The sequence below is a fragment of the Cydia fagiglandana genome, chromosome 4 (genome assembly GCF_963556715.1).
Source record: "Cydia fagiglandana chromosome 4, ilCydFagi1.1, whole genome shotgun sequence".
Classification (NCBI taxonomy): domain Eukaryota; kingdom Metazoa; phylum Arthropoda; class Insecta; order Lepidoptera; family Tortricidae; genus Cydia; species Cydia fagiglandana.
This window is the reverse complement of record NC_085935.1, coordinates 9,869,113-9,894,299: the sequence shown is the minus strand read 5'-3', so window position 1 is coordinate 9,894,299 and position 25,187 is coordinate 9,869,113. Positions and strand designations below refer to the sequence as shown.

Below are 25,187 nucleotides of genomic sequence, written 5' to 3'. Positions count from 1 at the left end.
TTAAAGGATATGGTCATAACACAGGCGAGCGAGTAGGCCACAATCATAAAAATATAACAAAGATGAATATGTAAATACCTCCTTTTGGACAAAGGACAAGTGAAAAGGGTTGTAACAAAATAATGTTCTGGGTAAAAATCAGTCGAAATACGCTTCGTTATTCGAGGTTTCATTTTTGTTTACCAATCTATTTTAAGGATCCCGGACACCCTATTGGCTAAACCCAAAATTGGACTAATTAACATTTCTAAAATTATAATATAATAGGTATAAAATAACCTAAGATTCCAGGCCTATCTCGACTCATTTTTATGTTAAAGATGAAAAAAAAAAAAATCTTTGCACCCTAATATAAAATTGTGGTCTGGAGACGCTAAGCCTCATAACGTGGGTGGCATGGATAATACTAAGAGATTTAGTCACCTAAATTCGACCATAAGCCCAGGCAGAATATTGATATTTAGAATAAGGTGTGGTCAATCCTCCAAGGTCCAGATAATCTGTGGACTCTAATTAAATCAGGCTCACTTAAGCTCACGACACAACATAGCTTACGGTTCAATTCTGAAATAAGCTATGTTTAATATCACTCATGGTGTGAAAATAAAATTACAAGAGCACAAACAGCCTGCTCAAGGTGTACAAAGGGTTCCGTTTAGCGGCCCTATGAATATCTAAAAACCTTTGAAGTCTATGCCTGCTATGACAGACTAGAAATTAATATAAATTATATTTGCCTCGAGAGCACTAGTCTTTCAGTTTACATTTTTACGAGTACCTACATATGTAGGTACACGACATAACCAAGGTTACCTATTTAATTATTATATCCCTGACTGGCATGGTATAGGAAAATTGTCATGTGCTGCACAAGAATGTTGGAAATATACAAAACTGACCTAACGGGGCGTTTATGAATGCTTTATTTTACACCCTTATGTCTGCCTTGTGAACCTTGAGGATTCGAATCACCTTGATCGTCAGTGCTCCTATGCACAGATTAAGTTTATTTTAAACTACCCATGTACTAATCTCAAGGGCACGTGCTTCTATGCACGGGCCAAATATTGTTATCACTTAATTCACTTATCATTATTCGTCATAGTTTGATACTATACGTTTAACAAATGTACCCACCGTGGAATATAATGTACCCAGTGATAAGGTTTTTAATAAACAGTGACTTAATGGTTTGCGCGAACGATTCTAGTATAACTTCTGGGCGGTCGCGTCTAGGGCATGACCCTCTAGTTCTCAATTTATACAAAATTATAGCATTGCGATACTGTTTGATTTGCACAATGTGAAACAGCAGCAAGCCTTGTGAAAAGGCGAAGCTATTTTGAAAGGCGAGTACTTTTCAAAAATACATTGTAATATATATAAATATGTTTTTTTCGTGGAACAAGTACACCCAAACAAATGCAGTCATTTATTATAATATGTTGGCAAAACTCTGCAAAAGAGTTATATAGTCTGTCTGTACAGTGTAACTTGAAGGCATCAATGCACATGAATCTCTTGAAACATGGTGGATCAATTAATTTACACCCCATCTGTGTCTTGCTCCTATTACCAAATCCACAAGTTAAGGACCTCAACCTATAAATAGGTACCCTTCTTGCTCGAGACCTGTAAAAAATGTACACAATAATTTCATGCAGTCAAGTGTCGGAAAACTAGGTCCACACACTTAGCGATATCGTGAATATATATCCAAGAACTCTGTATATTGCCTCCCAGGAGGCGGGATGTTATTAGACTAACCTATAGTAGGTAGTAGGCCAGAGATATAGTATACAAAAGTACACTGGCCCAAATTAAGTAATATTATATTTCAGAATATAAAATAATTTACAATCTTGCTATTATTGAAATATAAACAAGTAACAATTATCCTTAGTTCATAAGGAGGATAAGTATACCTAAATATCTAATAGATTCGACAAAGTATTGATTCTAGCATTGGATAAAATAGCTCCCTCTTAAAGGGCCTCTGCGCTGTTGGCTTTGGGGCCACAGGCGCCCGGCAAATGGTAGGGAACCCTCTGGTTTCCCACAGCAAATAATGTAAAATCACGAAATAAGCACATAAATTTGTATTTCGGTTAAAAGCACCTATGCGATGAGCTAGGGTTTCGAATTAAGTATCTGATTCCTTATAATTTACACACTGAATAGAGAAAACTGAATATTCAGAATTAAGCAATGTCTATGAATAGTTTACAGAAATTAAGCCACTTTAGCGGTCAGAACCAATAAAGTTTTAAGGCTTATGTCTACCAGTAGGCACCAGATAAAGTAAACCACTAAGAAACTACTCTTACTACATATATACAAATTATTGAGTAAAATTAAGGTTATGATAGCTAAACATGAATTTAATTAGAATGACTCTGCAAATATTATTGATAAAGTTCTGTAGCAATTCTACACAAGAACATCAAAAAGCGTCATAACTAGTGCCACAGCGCAGTGAACACATGAGTGTTGTGGCTTAAGGTCTCATAGTAACCTTCACACTTTTAAGCAAGGTTTATTTATGTACACTGACTTGGGTTCTCGTTAGTAAAGCGTTTAAAAGGGTTAAATGCATTTTATAGCTATAACTATAACCTACAACCAAGTATATGGCTGTAATACGTTAGATTGAATTGTTAGTTTTAATTTATAAAATTGTTGATGTTATTATTTTTGCTTTTATGTAAATTCAATGTTGACGTGTAAAAGTGCCCTTGTGGCCTATTTGCTGAATAAATGTTGATATTTGATATTTGATATTTGATACAGTCATTAAATAAATTTAGTGATTCCCTATGACATTTCAATAAGTACCTAATTTTATTAACTCTGTTTGTGGTGATAGTGATATAACGAATAATTATAATATTCGTCTACTTAATCCCGAGGGATTCTGGAAATAAGAAAGGTCCTGTCCTTGTTATATTCCTGCAACTGCTTACTTTACTATTATAGATAATTATTATCAAATTTGATAATAATTGCGACTTATAAATAAAAACTACTCTAGTACTTTATTATTTTTATCTTTTCATACTTGAATTACATTACTCCTTATAACAGATGTGTATACTCCTTGAAGAGTAGACTGACTTATCACATCTTCTTTTACCTAGTTTTCACATACATTTAAGTAACTAAGTATAGCACCCTTGTGGTGACTCACTTATTCTTTTTGAACATTTATAAGTACATTAAGTATGTATATAAAATGTTAAGTTAGTATCATAATATAATGGAATATCAAATTGTATGCTTTACTAAATACCTCTCTCCTCACAGGTGTTAAAATAAAGGGTGTACTGCATAATTAATTAAACACTCATAATATAATAATATAACATATACATAATAAGTACATGTATAATCACATTGGCTTGGCGTCTTCCCACCACCAGGCGATAACAAACACGTCTCAATATTATTATTAGGTTCCGAATAGCGGTACAGTTGTTTAATGACAGCGTTTTACACAAAAATAAAACGCTAATTAAATAACTTACCCTATTCGGAACCTAAAGTTTTAATCCTGCCTGGTGTAAATATGTATAATTTTGAGACAATGAGTTGGAAATTTGTTTTGGCGACAACCGCCAAAAAGCAAACTGCTGTGTGGTGGGAGTGTGGGAGAGAGAGGGACGTATATGCTAGAAAAGGACAATACGACCGACAACAGGGTTGCCATTCTCAATATTATTATTAGGTTCCGAATAGGGTAAGTTATTTAATTAGCGTTTTATTTTTGTGTAAAACGCTGTCATATTATGAATCTAATTCGATCATTTATATTCTTCTGCTTTCATAAGTAATAGTTATTGATTTTTAAAAAGCGTTTTTCAATTAAAAGACATGTCAAGATCGCTTACCTTCTTGCAAGTTCTTTCTAATGCTAAAAAACCGGGCAAGTGCGAGTCGGACTCGCGCACGAAGGGTTCCGTACCATAATGCAAAAAAAAAACAAAAAAAAGCAAAAAGAAAACGGTCACCCATCCAAGTACTGACCCCTCCCGACGTTGCTTAACTTTGGTCAAAAATCACGTTTGTTGTATGGGAGCCCCATTTAAATCTTTATTTTATTCTGTTTTTAGTATTTGTTGTTATAGCGGCAACAGAAATACATCATCTGTGAAATTTCAACTGTCTAGCTATCACGGTTCGTGAGATACAGCCTGGTGACAGACGGACGAACGGACGGACGGACGGACGGACAGCGAAGTCTTAGTAATAGGGTCCCGTTTTACCCTTTGGGTACGGAACCCTAAAAAAACGAACTATAGTAGTAGTAGTCGTGGTGGTAGTGGTATGGCACCAAGGTGGAGGTGCCATAGTGTGTTACGCCCTTACAGTTTGTACGGAACCCTCGATGCGCGAGAACGAACTCGCACTTGACCGGTTTTTTATTATTTCTTGTTATTTTCTAAATTGCGAGGATTAGCCTGGCGCACACGCACGGAATTTGCACACGGAATTTTCATTCGGTTTCCGTCATAAGCCCCCTCCAGACTATGCGCGTGAATCGCGGGCGAAGCCGCGAACGCAAGTGTGGCGTAGATTTCGCAGATTGTTCACGCCTTCGCGCCTTGTTCTCCGTTTTTTGTCGGTATTTCGGCCCGCGTCAAAGGAGACGCGAAGCGCGAACTTGCAAGACTCCACATTACACAATATTTTGGCTCCTCTGTGGCAAGATAAATATGAATTATATTATGATTATATTATACTAAGCAGCTATATTTTACGGTTTTACAATAAAACAAAATGGGAAAACAACTAAATCACGTATGATGCCATAGATAACTAACAGTTAAACTCGATCAGCTGATGCTTTTCCGCCATATTGCCGCAAACCAAACTGCGAAATCGCCGTGAAGTGTGCGAGTGTGGAGTCATACGTCAACTTCGCGATATGTTCGCTCCGCGACGTCTTGCCGCGATTCACGCACATAATCTGGAGGGCGCTGTAGTCATGACGTCATGGTAGGATCCTATAGATGTGCTACACGCGTGTCTCCGTGAGGAACAAACAAAGAATATAATACAAACATACGCGACACTTAACTGAAAATCATAATCATGCAGGCCACACACGTAACGATAAATCGTAGCGATAAAACTGTGCAGTCCGAACTGCGCAGTTTTATCTGCCGTGTGTATGACAAATCGTTGTCGAAAATCGTTGATCGGTGGCAGTTGCAAATTATAGAGTCTGTGCGGAAAGAGAAGAGTCGTGGCAGAAACAGGAACTAACATTTTAAATTTTATATGGCAATCAAACCTTTGACACCTGTCTTGTAAAAAGTAAACAAACTTCTGTCATTGTATATTTTTATTAACAAAAACCGCAAGTTTTATGTATATAATATTTTCAAAACACGATAATACCGTACATAAAACCACAAAGAAAATTATATTTAACATTGTTCGGTTTTGTCAGCGGGAACAAAACGGCTAAAAGCCGATTATCGACTTACAAAAAGTCGCGGAACGTGTTTCCGGTATTCGCGGGTATTGATGTTGTATTTAATATTAAATAATTAGATAATTACCTATTTAATAAGCCCCCTAAGTAACTTGTCTCCGGCACATAATTGGTAAGTATATTCATTCAAAATATATAACTTTTCATATATATGCAGGTCATTCATGATCTTTAAAATAACTGACAAATGGTCTTGATACTTGCTATTTTATGCATATTTATATGTAATTTCTTTTTCAGGATTGTGTAAAAGTACCTACGGCATCTCGAATAAAAGACCGCTAAGTAGGTGATATGCAAGAATTCGTAATCTGCGTGCCGGATTCAAGCACATCCAGTGCAGATGAAGATAGTTCTATGAGTGTCCCTGGCCCTGGTTGTTCTGAAGCTAGCTCAAACATAAGTGACATTGAATATTTTAATTCAGACTTCGATTACAAAGAATAAAACTTTTCTAATAAAATATTTCTTTATTTGTAAGTTCGTTTACTAGGTTCTGAATAAAACTTTTTCTAATAAAATATTTCTTTATTTGTAGGTTCTGTTAGTTACGAAATTATATTTCATATTTAGCAGTGACTTTTCGGCGAAGTAAAATATCGTGAGATGAGAGAACCGGACATATCCCAATAAGGCCTACCTACTTATGCACTATTTTTATTCATATTCATATTTATTATTAATAATGTACACATACATTACAAGTCAAGGTTACAATGTGTGAAATAGGTATATCCCAGATAAAATTACAGTTCTATTGCCCAATTTCTACCCGATCTACCCGGTTTTAATAACTGTTGGACTGCACAGATTAGGCAGTACATAAATGAGACTATCTTGTTTGGTACTAAAATTACAGTTGTATTGGGCAGATTCTTAACTAGTTTTAGCAGTTTTGTCAATCGCACTGTCACTTTTTAGTATCTGAGACATAAAAACAAGTGTTTTAAAAAGAAAACTAGTGCCTGCGCTAAATCAGAGGATTGAGTTGACTAGCCGACACCACCACCAGGCTCCGTTTAGTAAGCCGTGGTAAAAAACCGGAACAAAAGGGATTCAAGTATCATGACGTTTAGTGTCGTACTATAATCACGTGACCAGTGTTGTCAGCATAGCAAAAACTATAAAATAACACTGGCGCGCCCTCAAATCCCACGACTCTTCTCTTTCCGCACAGACTCTATCAGAAAAATCGTTATCGATGCGTTTGCACAGTTTTATCGTTACCCCGGCTACACACGTAACGATAAATCGTAGCGATAAAACTGTGCAGTCCGAACTGCGCAGTTTTATCTGCCGTGTGTATGACAAATCGTTGTCGATTATCGTAACGATTTGTCATACACACGGCAGATAAAACTGCGCAGTTCGGACTGCACAGTTTTATCGCTACGATTTATCGTTACGTGTGTGGCCTGCATTACGTGTGGATGGCGATCGGTCATTTCGGCAGTACTTCACGTAGCTTGCTTGTGTGCGCACGTTCGTTCCTCAAGCAAATATGTAATGAAATTTAGTTTTAAAATTAGTCAAGCAGATCTTGTCAGTAGAAAAGGCGGCAAATTTGAAAAATGTAGACGCCAAGGGACATCGTCTCATAGAAAATTTGAATTTCGCGCCTTTTTCTACTGACAAGATTTGCTTGACTGTCTATATGTTAGTTATTGTCAGGAGAAGTTTCTTATGACAGAAAAAAATATAAGAAAGTTGCGCGGAACATTAGAAAATTTAAGAAAACTAAACTTCCATATTAACTTTCACGACATGGATAACATGTTTCTTGCGTCAGCTTCTGCGGAGAACTGACGATCAAAGAATATAATACTCACTAGGAGAAGAACGGTAACTCCATACAAAAAAATGTCCCCAACCGTTTATACATTTATACTAGTGGCGCCGTCTTTGTGTACCAATGGAACTAAAGTTGACAACCGGTTTAGCCTGGCGGGTATTGGTAGGTATATAGTAATTCTGTTGATAAACATATTTGTTTTCTTCATATCACGAAATATATGCAAGATGCAAATATTACCCCTTGTTTGTGGTATTATCAATTGATTTAAATAAAAGGCATGTTTATGTTTATAACATTATATATATTATTTATTAAAAAATGTTTTACATATAAAAATATACACTGAAAACTGGCAACTTAATAAAAAAATAGACATTAATAAAGCGCATTCACAAAGTTTTCAGTACCTTTTATACAAATAACAGGCATGCCTACCTATTACACTTTACACACAGATACACTACACTTTACACACGGCATTTTACACAGATTTCCAACTTATATTCATACATTTCTTCACGGTTAATTAATACGCTTTCCAGATGCGTTATGACTCGGTTCCTTCTGAACCCACTAAAGTTGTAAATTTCACTCTGGCTGCTTCAACAGCCGTTGCTCCGCATTTAGCACATTTTCTATGTGCATTGCTGTAATCCATGTAGGTACAGACTTACAGTCTTAAGTGGTACGTAGCGGTACACGTTGTATGTATTATTTAAAGAGTTAATAAATAAAATTTTCGTTATGAACTTTAACCACAGCAGTTGGACAGAGTCATTGACAAATATATTTTTTATTATGGTGGGTAGACGTACCTACCCTCCATATATTTTTTAGTTGGAAGCAAATATTCATTATAAAACTTAATCGCATGTAATTAAGTTTTAAGCGTTTTAAGTCCCGTTTTATGATTAATATTGTATAAAATTCGTGATAATTTAAATCAGAGTTGGGAGCAATGTTGCTGTAGAAAAATGTTTTTATTTTTATTACTCGCAACTTTTTCCCGGAGGCCAACGCACACATAGAAGCTTAAGGCGCACACATGCGCAATTATTTGGGGACATAACTTTCTTAGGAAGTGAACAGGCCTTGCTGACGATCGACGCCGATATCGGAGGCATAGACATAATATATATATAGACGGTGTCTCCGCGAGCTGTCACTGTTGCCACTTTTGTTTAGTGTACGATTAACAATGAGGCCCACGTTGCTGTTGCCATGTCGATAAAGTCATATCGATAAACTATCGACATTTCTTGCAATTTTAATTTTACTTCAAAGGCTTAACGATACCTAAAATGACCAAAAACGCTTTTATTATTTATTGTGGTTATCAGATCACAATTGTATAGTCACGCCCCAGCAGGGAACCAAGGGAAAGTTCAGATATTTAATTAAAATACATAAATACCTCCTAAAATAGGTGTTACGCAATAATTGAATTATATTATTATATTATAATATATTCATTATCCATTAGCATTTCAATTATGTTTATGTTTAACGAAGATATTGAAGCTTCAATTAATCGCTATTTCGTTCCGCTGTGTAGCGTTTATCGATATATAACATGATTAAAATCGACTTTTTACATCCCTAAAAGAGCACACATATACGCTTTTACGCACACATACATAGCCTGGGCGCATCAAGAAAGGCAACACTTGATTTGAAGTCCACCTTGTCAACAGTATGGTTGTCCTTTTTTGACAAACGGCATTTTAAAAGAGCGAGGAGAGAGAAATGATACTAGTTGCTGCGTCGTGAAAGAGAACAGAAAAGGTTGGGCCCTTGATCGGAGGCGTGTGGAGGCACTAGGAACGTTCGATTTATCTGCACAGTCGGACTGCACAGTTTAATAGCTACGATTTATCGTTACGTATGTAGCCGGCATTAAGCCTCCTCCACACTCGTGCGCGAATCGCGGCGCGAAGCCGCGAACGTGAGTGTGGCGTCGATTTTCGCAGACTAGACAGCGAAATCGACTCCACACTCGCGTTCGCGGCTTCGCCCGCGATTCACGCGCATAGTCTGGAGGGGGCTTTTGATTGGTTGAATTTATTTGTTGCCCGCCATAATCCATACTAAATTTACGGTGGGAAATAAAAAATATATGATACTGTGACAAGGAATAATATCGCTTTCGCTGCTATTCCTACTGAAAGATACATAGACTATCCCGTTCGTTCATTTCCCCCCACCCCATTTATGTACTAGATTCATGGTTTCCGCACGGAATAACAGGGTGTGAATGGGACGTCGCTATACACAAAATACACATTCATAGTGCTGTCTTGCTTGCATTTATCATTACGGACGGAAACCGAATAAAAGTGTCAGATGTTTGTGCTTGGCTTAAACAAAAATTCCTTGGAGAAAAGCTGGTCAGGCAGATCTTGTCAGCAGAAAAAAGCGGCAAATTTGAAAAATGTAGGCGCGAAGGGATATCGTCTCATAGAAAATTTAAATTTCGCGCCTTTTTCTACTGACAAGATTTGCTTGACCATCTATAATTTCGCCACCTTAATCTTGATAGGTCTGTGCGGAAAGAGAAGAGTCGTGCAAGGGCCCAACGTTTTCCGTTCTCTTTCACGACGCAGCAACTAGTATCATTTCTCTCTCCTCGCTCTTTTAAAATGCTGTTTGTCAAAAAAGGACAACCATACTGTTGACAAGGTGGACTTCAAATCAAGTGTTGCCTTTCTTGATGCGCCCAGGCTGTGTATGTGTGCGTAAAAGCGTATATGTGTGCTCTTTTAGGGATGTGAAAAGTCGATATTAATCATGTTATATATCGATAAACGCTACACAGCGGAACGAAATAGCGATTAATTGAAACTTCAATATCTTCGTTAAACATAAACATTATTGAAATGCTAATGGATAATGAATATATTATAATATAATAATATAATTCAATTATTGCGGAACACCTATTTTAGGAGGTATTTATGTATTTTAATTAAATATCTGAACTTTCCCTTGGTTCCCTGCTGGGGTGTGACCAGTGCCGGATTTAGACATTTGCCGCCGGTAGGCTATGCCGATTTTGCCGCCCCTATCCGCCTCGCTTATAGGTTTTTTTAAATTACTTTCCTATCAGAGGCGTTTAATTTTTTAGTACAACACACCATACTTACTTACTCACTTACTCCGTTGGCTCAGCGACCCAAAATGAGACTTGGCCTCCGACACAATACAGCGCCACTTTTCTCGGTCCTGTGCGACCTCTCGCCAATTGCTGACTCGAAGTTCGCGCAGGTCCGCCTCCACCATGTCGCACCAGCGATATCTGGAGCGTCCGATAGGACGTCTTCCTGCTGGACGGCCCAGGTATGCTCTTTTGCTCTATGCTATGCTCCCGTTGAAAGTGCCGCCCACCCGCTCTCGGTTACCTCACAGTTACCGGCTGGCAAGGACGCGACGATGCGGTGCGCAGAGCGGAGGCGACGTAAAATATTCAAATATTAAAGAAATATTTACAAAACCTATCAGATCACACTGAAAACAACACAATATCTATGTGAACAAAAATCATGTTTTCAACTTACGTAATATTTTGGTGGCCTGAATATTCTTACAAAAATTTTGTTACTTCGTTTATACTGATTCAAAATAGGAAACTATAGTTAGACCGTAAAAAGTCTGCAGCGATTTTGATAGCCCACGCAGTGCAAATGTCATTTTAAACGTCATACTTCTATGAAATTATTACGTATAAATAACACTTCCACTGCGTGGGCTATCAAATCTGCTGCAGACTTTTTAATACCCACCTTACAACATAATACGATTCTTATTTCTTCCTAATTCGCGCAATGAGTTTTGAGTAATTGAGGTCATCGAACTTGACAACAAAATGGCGGGAACCCTAGCACGTCTTATCTCACTCACACAAGTATGGTACGCTTTCACCTACACGAGCTTAGTTAGACTGTGTGCGTAGGAACGAGTTTGTTTCATACATTTGGTCGCCAGTGCAGGTGTGGTAGTAGGGATACGTATTAGACAGGCCGTGCTAATAATATCCCTCATTCTGTGGTGCTGGAAAGTCATGAAAAGCTTGTATCTGATATCGAGAGCTCTCTATCCATCCTGAGTTTCGGCATGGGATCGGAACAATTTAGTGAGATTTAATACCACGAATACACAAGAATCGACGATGATCCCAAACTCACAATGAAGTCAGATGGTGGTCAGATAGGTCACAAAAAATGCAGTTAATTAAATAAAAACGCAAGCGTAGCGAGCGTGAAATTTTTTCGAGAATATAGTAGGTACTGTAGGTAGGTACATTTTTAAGGTTCCGTACTTCAAAAGGAAAAAAACGGAACCCAGCATTATACTACCAGGACACAAGAATCGACGACCATCCCAAGCTTACAATGTGGTCAGATGGGTCACAAATAATATGTAGGTACTTAAATGAAAGCGCGAATTTTTTTTCGAGAAAATAGTAGGTATATACCTACATTTTTAGGGTTCCGTACTTGAAAAGGAAAAAACGGAACCCATATAGGATCACTTTGTTGTCCGACTGGCCGTCTGTCTGTCTCAATATAAAGGGTCTTGACATGACAGAGGGCGGCAAAATCGTCAAATAATGTTTGTTATTTAAATTTTACAAATAAATTCTGGTCGACCCTATCTGAACGGCACGTACAATATTTTTTTGACCCAAATTTGCCGCCCCCTAAAATCTGCCGCCCTAGGCTTCAGCCTACTCAGCCTAGTGGTAAATCCGGCACTGGGTGTGACTATAAAATTGTGATCTGATAACCACAATAAAGAATAAAAGCGTTTTTGGTCATTTTAGGTATCGTTAAGCATTTGAAGTAAAATTAAAATTGCAAGAAATGTCGATAGTTTATCGATATGACTTTATCGACATGGCTACAGCAACGTGGGCCTCATTGTTAATCGTACACTAAACAAAAGTGGCAACAGTGACAGCTCGCTGAGACACCGTCTTTATATATTATTAAGTCTATGGAGTCGTGGCAGAAACGGGAACTAACATATTAAATTTTATATGGCAATCAAACCTTTGACACCTGTCTTGTAAAAAGTAAACAAACTTCTGTCAATGTATATTTTTATTAACAAAAACCGCAAGTTTTATGTATAAAATATTTTCAAAACACGATAAAACCGTACATAAAACCACAAGGAAAATTATATTTAACATTGTTCGGTTTTGTCAGCGGGAAGAAAACGGCTAAAAGCCGACTATCGACTTACAAAAAGTCGCGGAACGTGTTTCCGCTATTCGCGGGTATTGATGTTGTATTTAATATGAAATAATTACCTATTTAATAAGCCCCCTAAGTAACTTGTCTCCGGTACATAATCGGTAAGTATATTCATTCAAAACATATTAATTTTCATAAATATGCAGGTCATGCATGATCTTTAAAATAACTTAGAAATAGTCTTGATACTTGCCATTTTATGCATATTTATATGTAATTTCTTTTCAGGATTGTGCAAAAGTACCTACGGTATCTCGAATAAAAGACCGCTAAGTAGGTGACATGCAAGAATTCGTAATCTACGTGCCGGATTCAAGCACATCCAGTTCAGATGAAGATAGTTCTATGAGTGTCCCTGGTTGTTTTGAAGCTAGCTCAAACATAAGTGACATTGAATATTTTAATTCAGACTTCGATTACAAAGAATGACACTTTTTCTAATAAAATATTTCTTTATTTGTAAGTTCGTTTACTAGGTTCTGAATAAAACTTTTTCTAATAAAATATTTCTTTATTCGTAGGTTCTGTTAGTTACGAAATTATTATTTCATATTTAGCAGTGACTTTTTGGCGAAGTAAAATATGGTGAGATGAGAGAACCGGACATATCCCAATAAGGCCTACCTACTCATGCACAATTTTTATTCATATTCATATTTATTATTAATAATGTACACATACATTACAAGTCAAGTTTACAATGGGTGAAATATATCCCAGATAAAATTACAGTTCTATTGCCCAATTTCTACCCGATCTACCCGGTTTTAATAACTGTTGGACTGCACAGATTAGGCAGTACATAAATGAGACTCTATCTTGTTTGGTACTAAAATTACAGTTGTATTGGGCAGATTCTTAACTAGTTTTAGCAGTTTTGTCAATCGCAGTCACTTTTTAGTATCTGAAATATAAAAACAAGTGTGTTTTAAAAAGAAAACTAGTGCCTGCGCTAAATCAGAGGATTGAGTTGACGAGCCGACACCACCACCAGGCTCCGTTTAGTAAGCCGTGGTAAAAAACCGGAACAAAAGGGATTCAAGTATCATGACGTTTAGTGTCGTACTATAATCACGTGACCAGTGTTGTCAGCATAGCAAAAACCATAAAATAGCACTGGCGCGCCCTCAAATCCCACGACTCTTCTCTTTCCGCACATACATATTCTTTGATCTTGATGTATTATATTCTTTGATCTTGATTAAAATTGTATGTGTAAAACGCAAACCTGAACGCGCCTGAATGTGACACCGACAGCTCGCTTTAAAATGTCAGTGTCAGTCAAAAAGGGCCCAACCTTTTCTGTTCTCTTTCACGACGCAGCAACTAGTATCATTTCTCTCTCCTCGCTCTTTTAAAATGCCGTTTGTCAAAAAAGGACAACCATACTGTTGACAAGGTGGACTTCAAATCAAGTGTTGCCTTTCTTGATGCGCCCAGGCTATGTATGTGTGCGTAAAAGCGTATATGTGTGCTCTTTTAGGGATGTAAAAAGTCGATTTTAATCATGTTATATATCGATAAACGCTACACAGCGGAACGAAATAGCGATTAATTGAAGCTTCAATATCTTCGTTAAACATAAACATAATTGAAATGCTAATGGATAATGAATATATTATAATATAATAATATAATTCAATTATTGCGTAACACCTATTTTAGGAGGTATTTATGTATTTTAATTAAATATCTGAACTTTCCCTTGGTTCCCTGCTGGGGCGTGACTATACAATTGTGATCTGATAACCACAATAAATAATAAAAGCGTTTTTGGTCATTTTAGGTATCGTTAAGCCTTTGAAGTAAAATTAAAATTGCAAGAAATGTCGATAGTTTATCGATATGACTTTATCGACATGGCAACAGCAACGTGGGCCTCATTGTTAATCGTACACTAAACAAAAGTGGCAACAGTGACAGCTCGCGGAGACACCGTCTATATATATATTATGTCTATGCAGTCAAATTTCTTCAATTTCATTTCAAAATCACCTCGGCACTGCAATAAAAAGTTTAGTGATCCAATCTTTTACCATTTTAATTCCCCTAAATAATTTTTTAATAATGGTACCTGTACATGAAAGTTATATAGTATTTAAGCAGCTGATATTATTTTCTTAGTGAGATCAAAATAACAATTTGACAAGACTGGGAGTGCAGTGTATTATTGGCAAATAGTCGTCACTTGCCCACCGTCGGTAGTATGCAGAGCTGGTTCTTTGCCCAAGACCGAAAAAAACCGAAAACTAGAATCCCTCCGAAACCGCTCGCTAAGCCACCACCGTCTCCACCGAAAATGTATTCCGAAGAGTGGAAATTTAATGTATCCGTTCCATATGCTAATGTTAACGCTCGAGATATCGTCGTTATTACGGGGAATATACCTCAGCTCGGTGGTTGGGATTATTTGAAAGCAGTTCCACTTGAAAAGGAGCCAGGTAGAGATATGTGGTCTAAAACTATAACAATCCCAAACACATGCGAGATTTACTATCGCTATGCCGTGTGTACCTTCGATGATCATAACAAAGAAGCAGTTATTGTGCGATCCTGGGAGACCAATGTTCGTCCTAGAGTAATCAAGGAAAACATGCGTGAGCCATCACTAGACGTCTATGGGCACTATGATGGCAAGACTAGGATCTGTAGGGGATGGCTCACATCTCAAACATTATTGCAAATTAAATTTGTCAAAAATCCATTAAAGCTTAAGACTCGTTTAGCGGGAAGACTGATGAATATAAAAGTAACTCCAGTCAACTTGAGTTTTGGAACTGAAGGTCAGATTGAAGATTCACTAAGCACTGATACTGCTGAGGTCCCCACCGGAGTTTCTGTAGAGGTGGCCACATTGGATAATGATGCTTCCCTTTGTCAGCTGCACCCACAAGAACAGTTTGGAAAGGAGTACAGACCTAATGATATTCTTATTGTTAATGTAATGGTCCAGAAGCCAGACAGTGTGGCTTATCTAGTAGATTTCTATTGCTATAGTACAAGAGCTTCCACTCAGGAACCGCCATGTCATGTTGGTTACACATATGTACTGCCCAACATGTTCAAACCCTCGGAAGGAACTTTAGAATTGCCAGTCACATGCAGTATCAAGCATAGACCTCTTGGGACGGTGAACATTCAGTATTTGGTTATAAATCCCATGTCAGAACCTGAACTTAACTCCTTCGAGGTTTCATATGCAAAGCATTGGAATCCTGCATGGACCGGGTTGGAGGTAGGGCATCGGGGGCTAGGAGCCAGCTTCAAAAAGAAGGAGTAAGTTCTGTTTAATATTTTGTAATAAGCCTACTTGATCAGATGATATAATTATATATTAACCTTTTAACCGCTTAGAATTTTTCCTAGAACAAAGTTATTTGAAGTTTTGTCTTATTTATCAGACTACACCAAAATGAGCTAGATATTGTATGTCTAATATTATAGTCTATGGTGGTTAAAAGATTAAATGTTTTTTTTTATTAAACAAAAAAATTTATTAGACCTCCATAATATATTGTTGGAAGAGTGTGTTTAATATAATTGGGCATCAAAGTATAACTTAATTAATTTCTGCTTCTTGAATGAATTGTATGATGTATAAAATTACATTAATATTTTGTTTTATCTTCCTATGCTGTCACTGATCCAGTATTTAAAAAGGGGCATTTCGAATGTTTTGTCAGTATTGCCACTAGCTGTGCATTCAACTCATTGAAATGTTTATAAATAGACAAGTTTATGAAAATGGGCTCCTCACAATTACCTGTTAGCCGTGTCATTTACCAGATCCTATATATTTAAACATATCTTTGATGCTCAATTACAAATATCTCTTTAAAATGTAATCTGACAATTTTCAGAGGAAATTCTATTCGTGAAAATACCATAGCTTCTCTAAAACAGGCAGCTGCAAGTGGTGCAGACATGCTTGAGTTTGATGTTCAGCTAAGTAAAGATATGATACCAGTTATATATCATGATTTTTATGTATGTATTTCTATGAAAAGAAAGAGGGAAATTGACTTCACAGAAATGCTAGAATTGCCTGTGAAGGACTTGACTTTGGAACAACTTCAGAAACTTAAGGTATAATTCAGTAACTTTTAGAAAAAATATTAATTTTGACTTATAAACTTATAATACTAAAGCTAGTTTCCACTTTATTAACCCGTGGCACGCCCCAGAATTGCTGTAGTATGGAACTCCTATACTAGTTACCAGCACACGTGTGACAGTAGGGCGCTCCACGGGTTAAAAGATAAAAAGCAACTCTCTAAAAAGACAGTTTTTAATGAGGTAATTCTCATTTTTATAGGTATACCACTTAGTTGAGGGACGAAGCCATGAAACCCTGTTTTTTGATGAAGATTTAGAAGAACACCAGCCGTTTCCAACATTAGAATTGGCTTTAAACACTATAGATAGCCATGTTGGATTCAATGTTGAGCTTAAATGGACCATGGAATTAGAGGATGGCACATTTGAGCTTAACAACCCATTTGATATGAACATTTATGTTGATAAGGTGAGAAAAACATTGCAGTTATGTGGTAGTGGTCATATTGGTATATGATAGAAACATTTATCCAGCAATGACCTTGTTTATACTGAAATATTAATGATTATTTTTATGTAATAAAATCATATTCGTTTTAATGAGCTATTTATGGTTACAATAATATTATAGTGACACAATTTTGTTTTATATTCCTTCTAGGTACTTGAAATTGTTCTGAAGAATGCAGGATCAAGAAATATCGTGTTTTCCTGTTTCAATCCTGATATCTGCACAATGGTCAGAAACAAGCAAAACAAATATCCTGTCATGTTTTTAACTATCGTAAGTAGAGTTTTATTTATTTATTTATTTTATTATTTATTTAAGCCTTTATTTTTCCTTAAATAGTATTTGATTATGAATTTTTGTTTATTTTACTATATTAAGGACCCCTTTCGGGTATAGGCCTCCTCCAAATCTTTCCACCTTTTTCTGTCTTTTGCCGTGATCAGCCAATTTTCTCCGGCTGTGGCTATGATGTCCCTGGACCATCTTGTTATGGGTTTTCCCGCCTTCCTTTTGCCATGGTGGGGAGTTTTATTTATTTTGTAATAAATAAGCATATATTGTATGTATATTTTATTCAGTAGATGTTTTTGAGCACCTTGGCCACTTCAATATATCTGATGGCGACTGTACACATTAATTCAGAGTTTTACAAGGCATTCAGTATATACGTCTTAACAACTTGTATTATGATAATATTTTCAGGGTGTAACAAGTAGATACAAGCCATACCGAGACCCCAGGTGCCTATCAATTCCGGCTGCGGTACAAAATGCCATCAGTTCTGACATTTTGGGCATAGTTGTGCACACGGAAGACCTGCTCAGAGATCCTACCCAGGTATTTATTTATTTTAAATAATTTATTTAGATAATTCTCTAGGCTGTAGTGACCCTATCTATGAAGCAAGAGGTCCCGTGTTCGAATACTGGTAGGGACATTTATTTGTGTTTACCACGAATATTAGTTCCTGAGTGATGGGTGTTGTCTACGTATCTAAGTATATATTAATCTATATCGTCGTCTAGTACCCAAAGTATAAGCTTTACTTAGTCTGGGGCTAGGTCGGTCGATCTTTGTAAGATTGTCCCCAAAATTTTTATTGCAATATGTAAAAATCTCCGTTGTACCTATTTATTTATTAGTTGTCTTTTGGCTGACCCTCGCTACTACTAGAAACAAACACGACAGTGTCCCCTTCACGGTCGGCACGTGACTATAAATAATCTTTAGCTTCGGATAACAGTTCACGTGAGAAACGACGCAAATACGACTGCGTCATGCTTTTGTACGATTTATCTGTACTTTGCGACGTTGTTCACATAATATCACGTTTTCGTATTTTGTTCAGTAGGTATGCTACCAAAAATAATAGACAATGAATATTGTATGATAGGTATTAACCTTAAGGTTTAGATTCAATTGGCACGTATGGCACGGCTTTAGCCGTATTACCGCCGCCGAACGTTTTAGAGAAGTCGAAGAACTTTTGTAATATTTAGTTTATTTTAAAAACCTATTTTTCAAATCAAGGATACATTTTCAAAGATCGAATGCTGATCTACTCACGCTAGGTCATTGACTCATACCTATATATGTGATACCAAAAAAATTTAATGGTATCTACTTACTTAATTAATTTGGGGCTAAAATGATGATGAATTTCAATGCTAATTAATGTTAATGTGACAATAGTAACAACAAAACTATGTGTTATTATTATTCAAATAGTTCCTAGTACCTACCCAAGTATACGTGCATAAATAAATAAGAACCTACCTACACTACAACCACACATCATCATCATCATCATAGGCCTTTCAGTCTATTGCAGACCACACAATAGTCATATTAATTAGGTTTTACTTTTATATACACTAACACAATACAATATAATACAATAGTCACATTAATTAGGTTTTACTTTTTTTATTTTTTTTGTTTTTATTTATTATTTAGTCCGGTTTTAGTTCTAAAGTAATTATACAATTTCAGTGTCGTTGTCACGTTAATCTTGAGCTACTACGACGACGCGGTAATTCTGGTTCCAAACCGGGTCAAGGATCCGCTGTTAGAGCAAATCGGCTGTTAACCTCCTAAGGCCCAGCCATACAAATTAAAAATTCTGAAATTGCCACTGAAATTTGAATCTTTATTGCAGGGAATAGAGTTGATTTTGGTTCTGTTTGAAAATTGAACGAAATAATCAAACTGCGACTCTGTTTCAATTGAATATGATTTAAATTTAACCTGCCTGCAGAACGTCTGCATAAGATTTATATTTGGCCTGCGAAAATTTGACCATGTTTCATCGTTCCGTTCTCAGCTTGAGTGGTTACCTATCCGCCGCCGTAGAGACTTGCACATCTTATCTCTACTTTATAAGGTGCTGTTCTGCCCCTCTTCTCCAACTTACCTTGCAGAACGGTTTAGGTTTTTGGCGGATGGTAGTGACCACCGGCTGCGATCTAGTGCGGATCTATCGCTCGCCATTCCTCCCCACAAACACCGGTCTTACAATAAGTCATTCACGATACACTCTGTGAAGCTATGGAACGCGTTGCCATCCCCGTTAAGGCAGTGTCAGTCTGTAGCGTCGCTGAAGGCAAAATTAATGAGGTTATGGCAATAACACAAAATGTCAACTGAAGGAGACGTAGGTAGGATTGTGCGGTTATATGTATTTATATATTTGTATGTATTTATATATATGTATGTATATATTTATTTATTTAGAAGTAATTAGTAATATTGTTATGGACATGTAATTGTTTCGTATATCTATATATGTATATGCCTTTGCACCTAATGCATCACATTGTATTAAGTTATGTTCCTAGGGTTAGCTACTTCTTTTAAGTCTCGCCGTCATGTACATTTTATCTTAGTTTGACTACCATTTCATATGTATCTCTCAGTTACTTAAAGGTTAGCTGGAAGAGATCCCTTAACGGGATAAGTTCGCCTTTGTACACATTTATTGTATTCTCTCTGTGTTATGTACTTGTTTTGTGCAATAAAGTGTTTACTACTACTACTACTACTAAATTTCATCGAACTGAATAAGTACTATAGGTAGGACCTTGGGCCTTAGGAGGTTAAATAACATTAGGAATAGATTAGAAAATAGCCGGAACTTTGCATCAACGCGCGCCCTGATGTAATCCTCACGCGACTTACAAGGGCCCCTTGTCAAGGGGGCCCACTTTAGAGTAGTACCATCGCTGTTAACTGTACACCAGTGGATCTTATGCCTTTTGTAATAAGGTCCACCGATGTAGTTAGGGACCTTTGTTTATTAGCTATAGCGTGTTACATATCAAATGAATAAGATCTATTTAATTGTCATAATATAAGCTTTTAAGATGAAGCAGATTTAAAGTTATTTAAGAGAATACGCAAAAAAATTACATTGATTCATCTGTGATTCTGAATCCGAAGGGATTCTCATTCTCATTAGTTAGCGTAGCTAGTAAATAATACATTATAATATACATTTCACCCTTAGAGGATATAACCAACGGAGACGCCATGTTTATTTTCGGTACAAAATAGTCTGCCGTTTTTTGCGAGGGAGGAGCACATCAAATCGAATCAACGTCATGTCAGATAAACGTCAGTCCATACATGTGGTTGACCATTGGCCACCTATTTTCGACAGAGGGGAACGCCTGTTAATGACCACTCCGTTTGGTTATATTCTCTAAGTTTTCACCTCACATTTCATTAAAGTGTCCAAAGGGCCTCTGCGTGTTGGCTTCGGCTCCGCGCACGCCTCCCAAAGGTCCGGAACACCATTGTTCCGTGATGGGAAAGACATACATAATATAATTAATATTCATGATATTATATACTTTTGTTTTAATACTGATTTGCCACTCTTTTGTAAATCTCTAGTGTTGCCATGCTGCTATCAATCCTATCATTAACAACACGATATTTTCCTGCACACAGGATTCGGGTTTAGGTAGGTAGAGAACAGTAGAGTTTCAAGTGTTTTTCTCTGTAGGCTTAAATCTACAGTGACTAACACACTAGTGTTATATATTTGTAACGCAATGGTTCAACGACCGGGCGTTATAAGATCATAACAACCAACACTGAAGACCGGGGGCGAAGTATAGGTATTCACTTCATCAATGTCATAAGTTCATTGACACCTGCAGTACCTACGAGTATCTATACTTATGTACATTTCTCGACTTGGATATACGAACCTACTTACCTAATAGTGATGAATTCCAGTTGAGTTTAGGTCCATTTTTTGTTTGCCTATATATATAGTTCGATTTTTAGTACATACTTATGTATTATAAAAAGGGAAACAATCTTGATGTGTCTTCTTATTGAAAAACACTTTTGAAAAATAAGTCACGGCAAATATGTAAGAATTATGAGTCATATATGTATAATTACGATTTACGATCATTTACATTCTTTTGCTGTTATAAGTAATACGCTTACTGATTTTTAAAAAGCGGTTTTCAATTTAAACTGATTTAAACACGTCAATCGCGTAGGTTAGTCTTTTCCTAATGCTAAAAAAGACGAACTATAATTTTTAATACGTTAAACAATTGCACCTCTATTTTTTGTAATATCCTGCCTCCATACAAGTATATTTAGGTAAAATAAATGTACAAATTCCAAATTTTTACAAGATACAATTTTAAATTTCAGGTGAAGTTGGCGACGGACGCCGGACTGGTGATATTCTGTTGGGGCGACGACAATAACGACAAAACCACCATCAGGAAACTCAAAGATCTAGGTCTTCACGCCGTCATTTATGATAAACTTGACCAGTACATCACTAAAGATGTTAAGGTAGCTATTACAAATAATTATTTAAACATTAAGTTTTTTTAGTTTAGTTTTCCATATAATATTTTTTAATTAAGTATTTGGGCTTCAAACGAGTGATTCCTAATTGTTCTATTCCGCTAAATAAAATAGAAAAACACAACTGCTAACTTGTTTTTTGTCGGTTTGTTAAGTTTCTTTAGAACACAATGGAATGACTCTTCTAAACCACGTTAACACGAATATACCTACTGCTATGATTAGTACTGCATTTTTGTGTTTCTGCCTATCACTCTTTTGCACCATTTATTTTAACTTACTAAAGTTTTATATTACGAAAGAGGGAAACCTGTCGATAGCGCCTCAAAACTTGATTACGATTTTATTTTGACTCGCTTGCTTTAAACGATTTAACTGGCAAAACAGGAAAGCATATTCCTGATGGAAGCGCGCGAATCCCAGCGCGATGTGATTCGCCTGGCCGCGCTCGAGTCGCCCGCGCCTGCGCCCTCGGCCGCGTCCGCGAGCAGCGCCTCCGCGGAGGCCTCGCGCGACGCTCCGCGGCCCTACCTCGACCTGGCCGCTCAGTTCGCCGCAGCGCCCTCCACAGTAACCTCCCTAGAGTCCCTCGCGTCCACCGACGACGAGGATAGAAACTTGAAGAGAAACAGGGACATTATTGCTTGCATTGACAAGGAATCCCAAGTAAAGGAGCAGCGCCACAACTTCCAAGGCCTGTTTCCCGCCGGCGACAATAATTCGGCTAGTATCAAAAAGTCGCGAAAGAGTGACGCTGAATGAATTTATCTAGCTAGAGCTTGCAGCAAAGTATGTTTTTGATTTTATTTTTTTTGCTCAATTTATAGTTAGTTATTTCATTTCCATTTAAGGGCAGTAAACGTGGATCGCTTTGTATAGATTTTAATACAAAATGACCCGGTTTAATTGCTCTTAAGTTAGTTTTATTACATCTGTACAGGTATTAATTTTAAATTGTTTCCAGTAACGTAACATATTTTTGTATTTTATTTCATAAATCGTATTAATTTCTGGGTAATGTAATAATTATGCTATCATTTCATGTTAAGTCAACTATCAATCTGAAACAGTACAATATTCGATATCATAGCATAGTCATTAGACACATAATAGTTACCATTTTCTTAATCTTAACTCATGAACGACATTCCCAAAATATAGCACCAGTCAGCTACTCTTGTGATGTCTTTTACATATTTAGTCCTAACAGTTCTTAAATATTTGGTATCAGTGTTAGCTAAGCCTAAAACTCGGTCAATAAATTAATCTTTAATAATAATAACTGGCCTTCAATTCTACAAACCTCTCTACTTTCTGTATAAGATATGCATATTATTAGCATTTTTAAAATAGGTAATATAAAAATGTAAACATGATATATTACTTGCCCTAGTTGCTAAGAGCAGGAAGAAATATAGTATAGATTGGACCTGGTGATCTGACCCTTGCGCCTCCCTTTTTGGGGGGTAGGCACGATACGATCTCGAGCTACCTGGCCAAATCAGCTTTGTTTGACCTTAGGAACAATCGTGCCAAGCTGCATCGCCTGAGACAAAAGTGCATACTCACTGCACTTAATTACACTACGAATACAATTTCAAAAAATTATAAATTTTGAAAGGTATTATTTCGGAAACTACTAGATGTACAGAGACAATTCTAGTCTCGTATTGTAGCAAATTTAGTCCACTTTAAAAACGTCCTGAGAAGGCACTATCAAAAACTAGTCTTTTAGGGTTATAAATGTTATAATCGCCCAAATCTAAAAGAAAACCGAAATTTTCGATATTTGACAAAGTTGCGTTCGGCGCTCGAAGTCACAATCTTGTATTATTCATTGGGCCAACATCATAAACACGTCTGCAAAAAATCAAAACTACCGGATTTAACGCAAACGCGAAATGTATAAAATTATTGTATTATTAATAGCCTTCTACCTCGAGGCCCTTATTACTAAAAGGAAAAAAAATATATAAATAGGGAAACAAAGTTCGAAGTTCAAAAACATAACAAAAGCTTTTAGGAATCAGGACCTTAAATGAAGTAATTAATTGACTAGCTGACTGTTTCTAAATCTATTTAATTCTTGCTTCGTTTCTGTTTGCCGGGTGGTATTCCACCTGTCCAATGTCATTGCGTCTCACTCTCTCATTAAGCAAAATGTGAGACGCAATACACATCGGACCAAGAAATTGGATAGGTGGAATCTGTATTCCACAGGGTGGTCCCTGAGAAAGTTTTATAGAACAACATTGAATTTTATAGAAGAACATTTTCCTAATTGTTTTTTTGTCTGTGATAAGTAAGTAGTGGTCAAGTTCTTAAATATGTACCTATAGATAGTAAAATTAATAATTTTAATTATAAGTATTAGGTACGACTAAATTCTATATTTTTCACTATAATTTTTAAAATTTTATTAAAGTGTATTTTAACGTAACTTTTGTTTTATTTTTCAATGCATTTGTTTTGGTTGAACGATCACAAGTTGCTAATAGGGGTCTTTTATCAAATCGTCTTTTATATTCGTTACTGCAAAGTGTGTTAATGTCGTAAAATGAATTGTACTCCTCCAAGATTCCTCATTTTATGTAAATGGGTATGTTCGTAATCTCAAATTATGTTTTATGATAACATGTCTGTACAACAAGGATACTGCTGGTTCATCGAAATCTAGCTGAAGGTACTTTTACATATGACTCTATCTATGCAACAATATAGGTAGGTATAACCTAAGTAACTAATATTTCACGCTTCTATTCTTACCTATAGGCGTAAGTTTGTTATTATTAGAGACAAAGAAATTGGACAGGTGGAATACCATCACCCTTAACCTTTTCGACGCTGTGTCAAATACAAAAGCTGTCACTCGGACGCCACGTCACCGAAGTGGCAAAACTGAAATTGAACTTTATGCATATGCACGTAGGTCTATGTTGCTCTGTGGTCTGTGACTGATTAATCTGTCTTTGGCGTTGAACCTGCGGTGCGGATATATCGGTCATTGGCGTCCAAAAGGTTAATCAACGTGCAAAATAAAATAGATATATACTTAGTCAAGCAAATCTTGTAAGTAGAAAAGACGGCAAATTTAAAAAATGTAGGCGCAGAATGATTGTCTCATAGAAAATTTGAATTTCGCGCCTTTTTCTACTGACAAGATTTGCTTGACCAAGTATACTATTGTACTTGTATCGAATATCGATAACCACCATACAATACAAGACTGTGAAA

The 25,187-nt window shown here is 36.6% G+C and overlaps 1 protein-coding gene across 1 annotated transcript; it reads left to right on the top strand.

Moving 5' to 3' along the window:
• Nucleotides 1-14,526: 14,526 nt before the first annotated feature.
• Nucleotides 14,527-24,393, top strand: LOC134663642 (glycerophosphocholine phosphodiesterase GPCPD1-like). The gene is made up of 7 exons (XM_063520064.1): nt 14,527-15,823; nt 16,408-16,633; nt 16,863-17,072; nt 17,265-17,387; nt 17,817-17,951; nt 21,792-21,938; nt 22,341-24,393. The coding sequence occupies exons 1-7, from the start codon at nt 14,754-14,756 to the stop codon at nt 22,713-22,715; spliced, it is 2,286 nt and encodes a 761-aa protein (XP_063376134.1). The 5' UTR covers nt 14,527-14,753; the 3' UTR covers nt 22,716-24,393.
• Nucleotides 24,394-25,187: the final 794 nt, after the last annotated feature.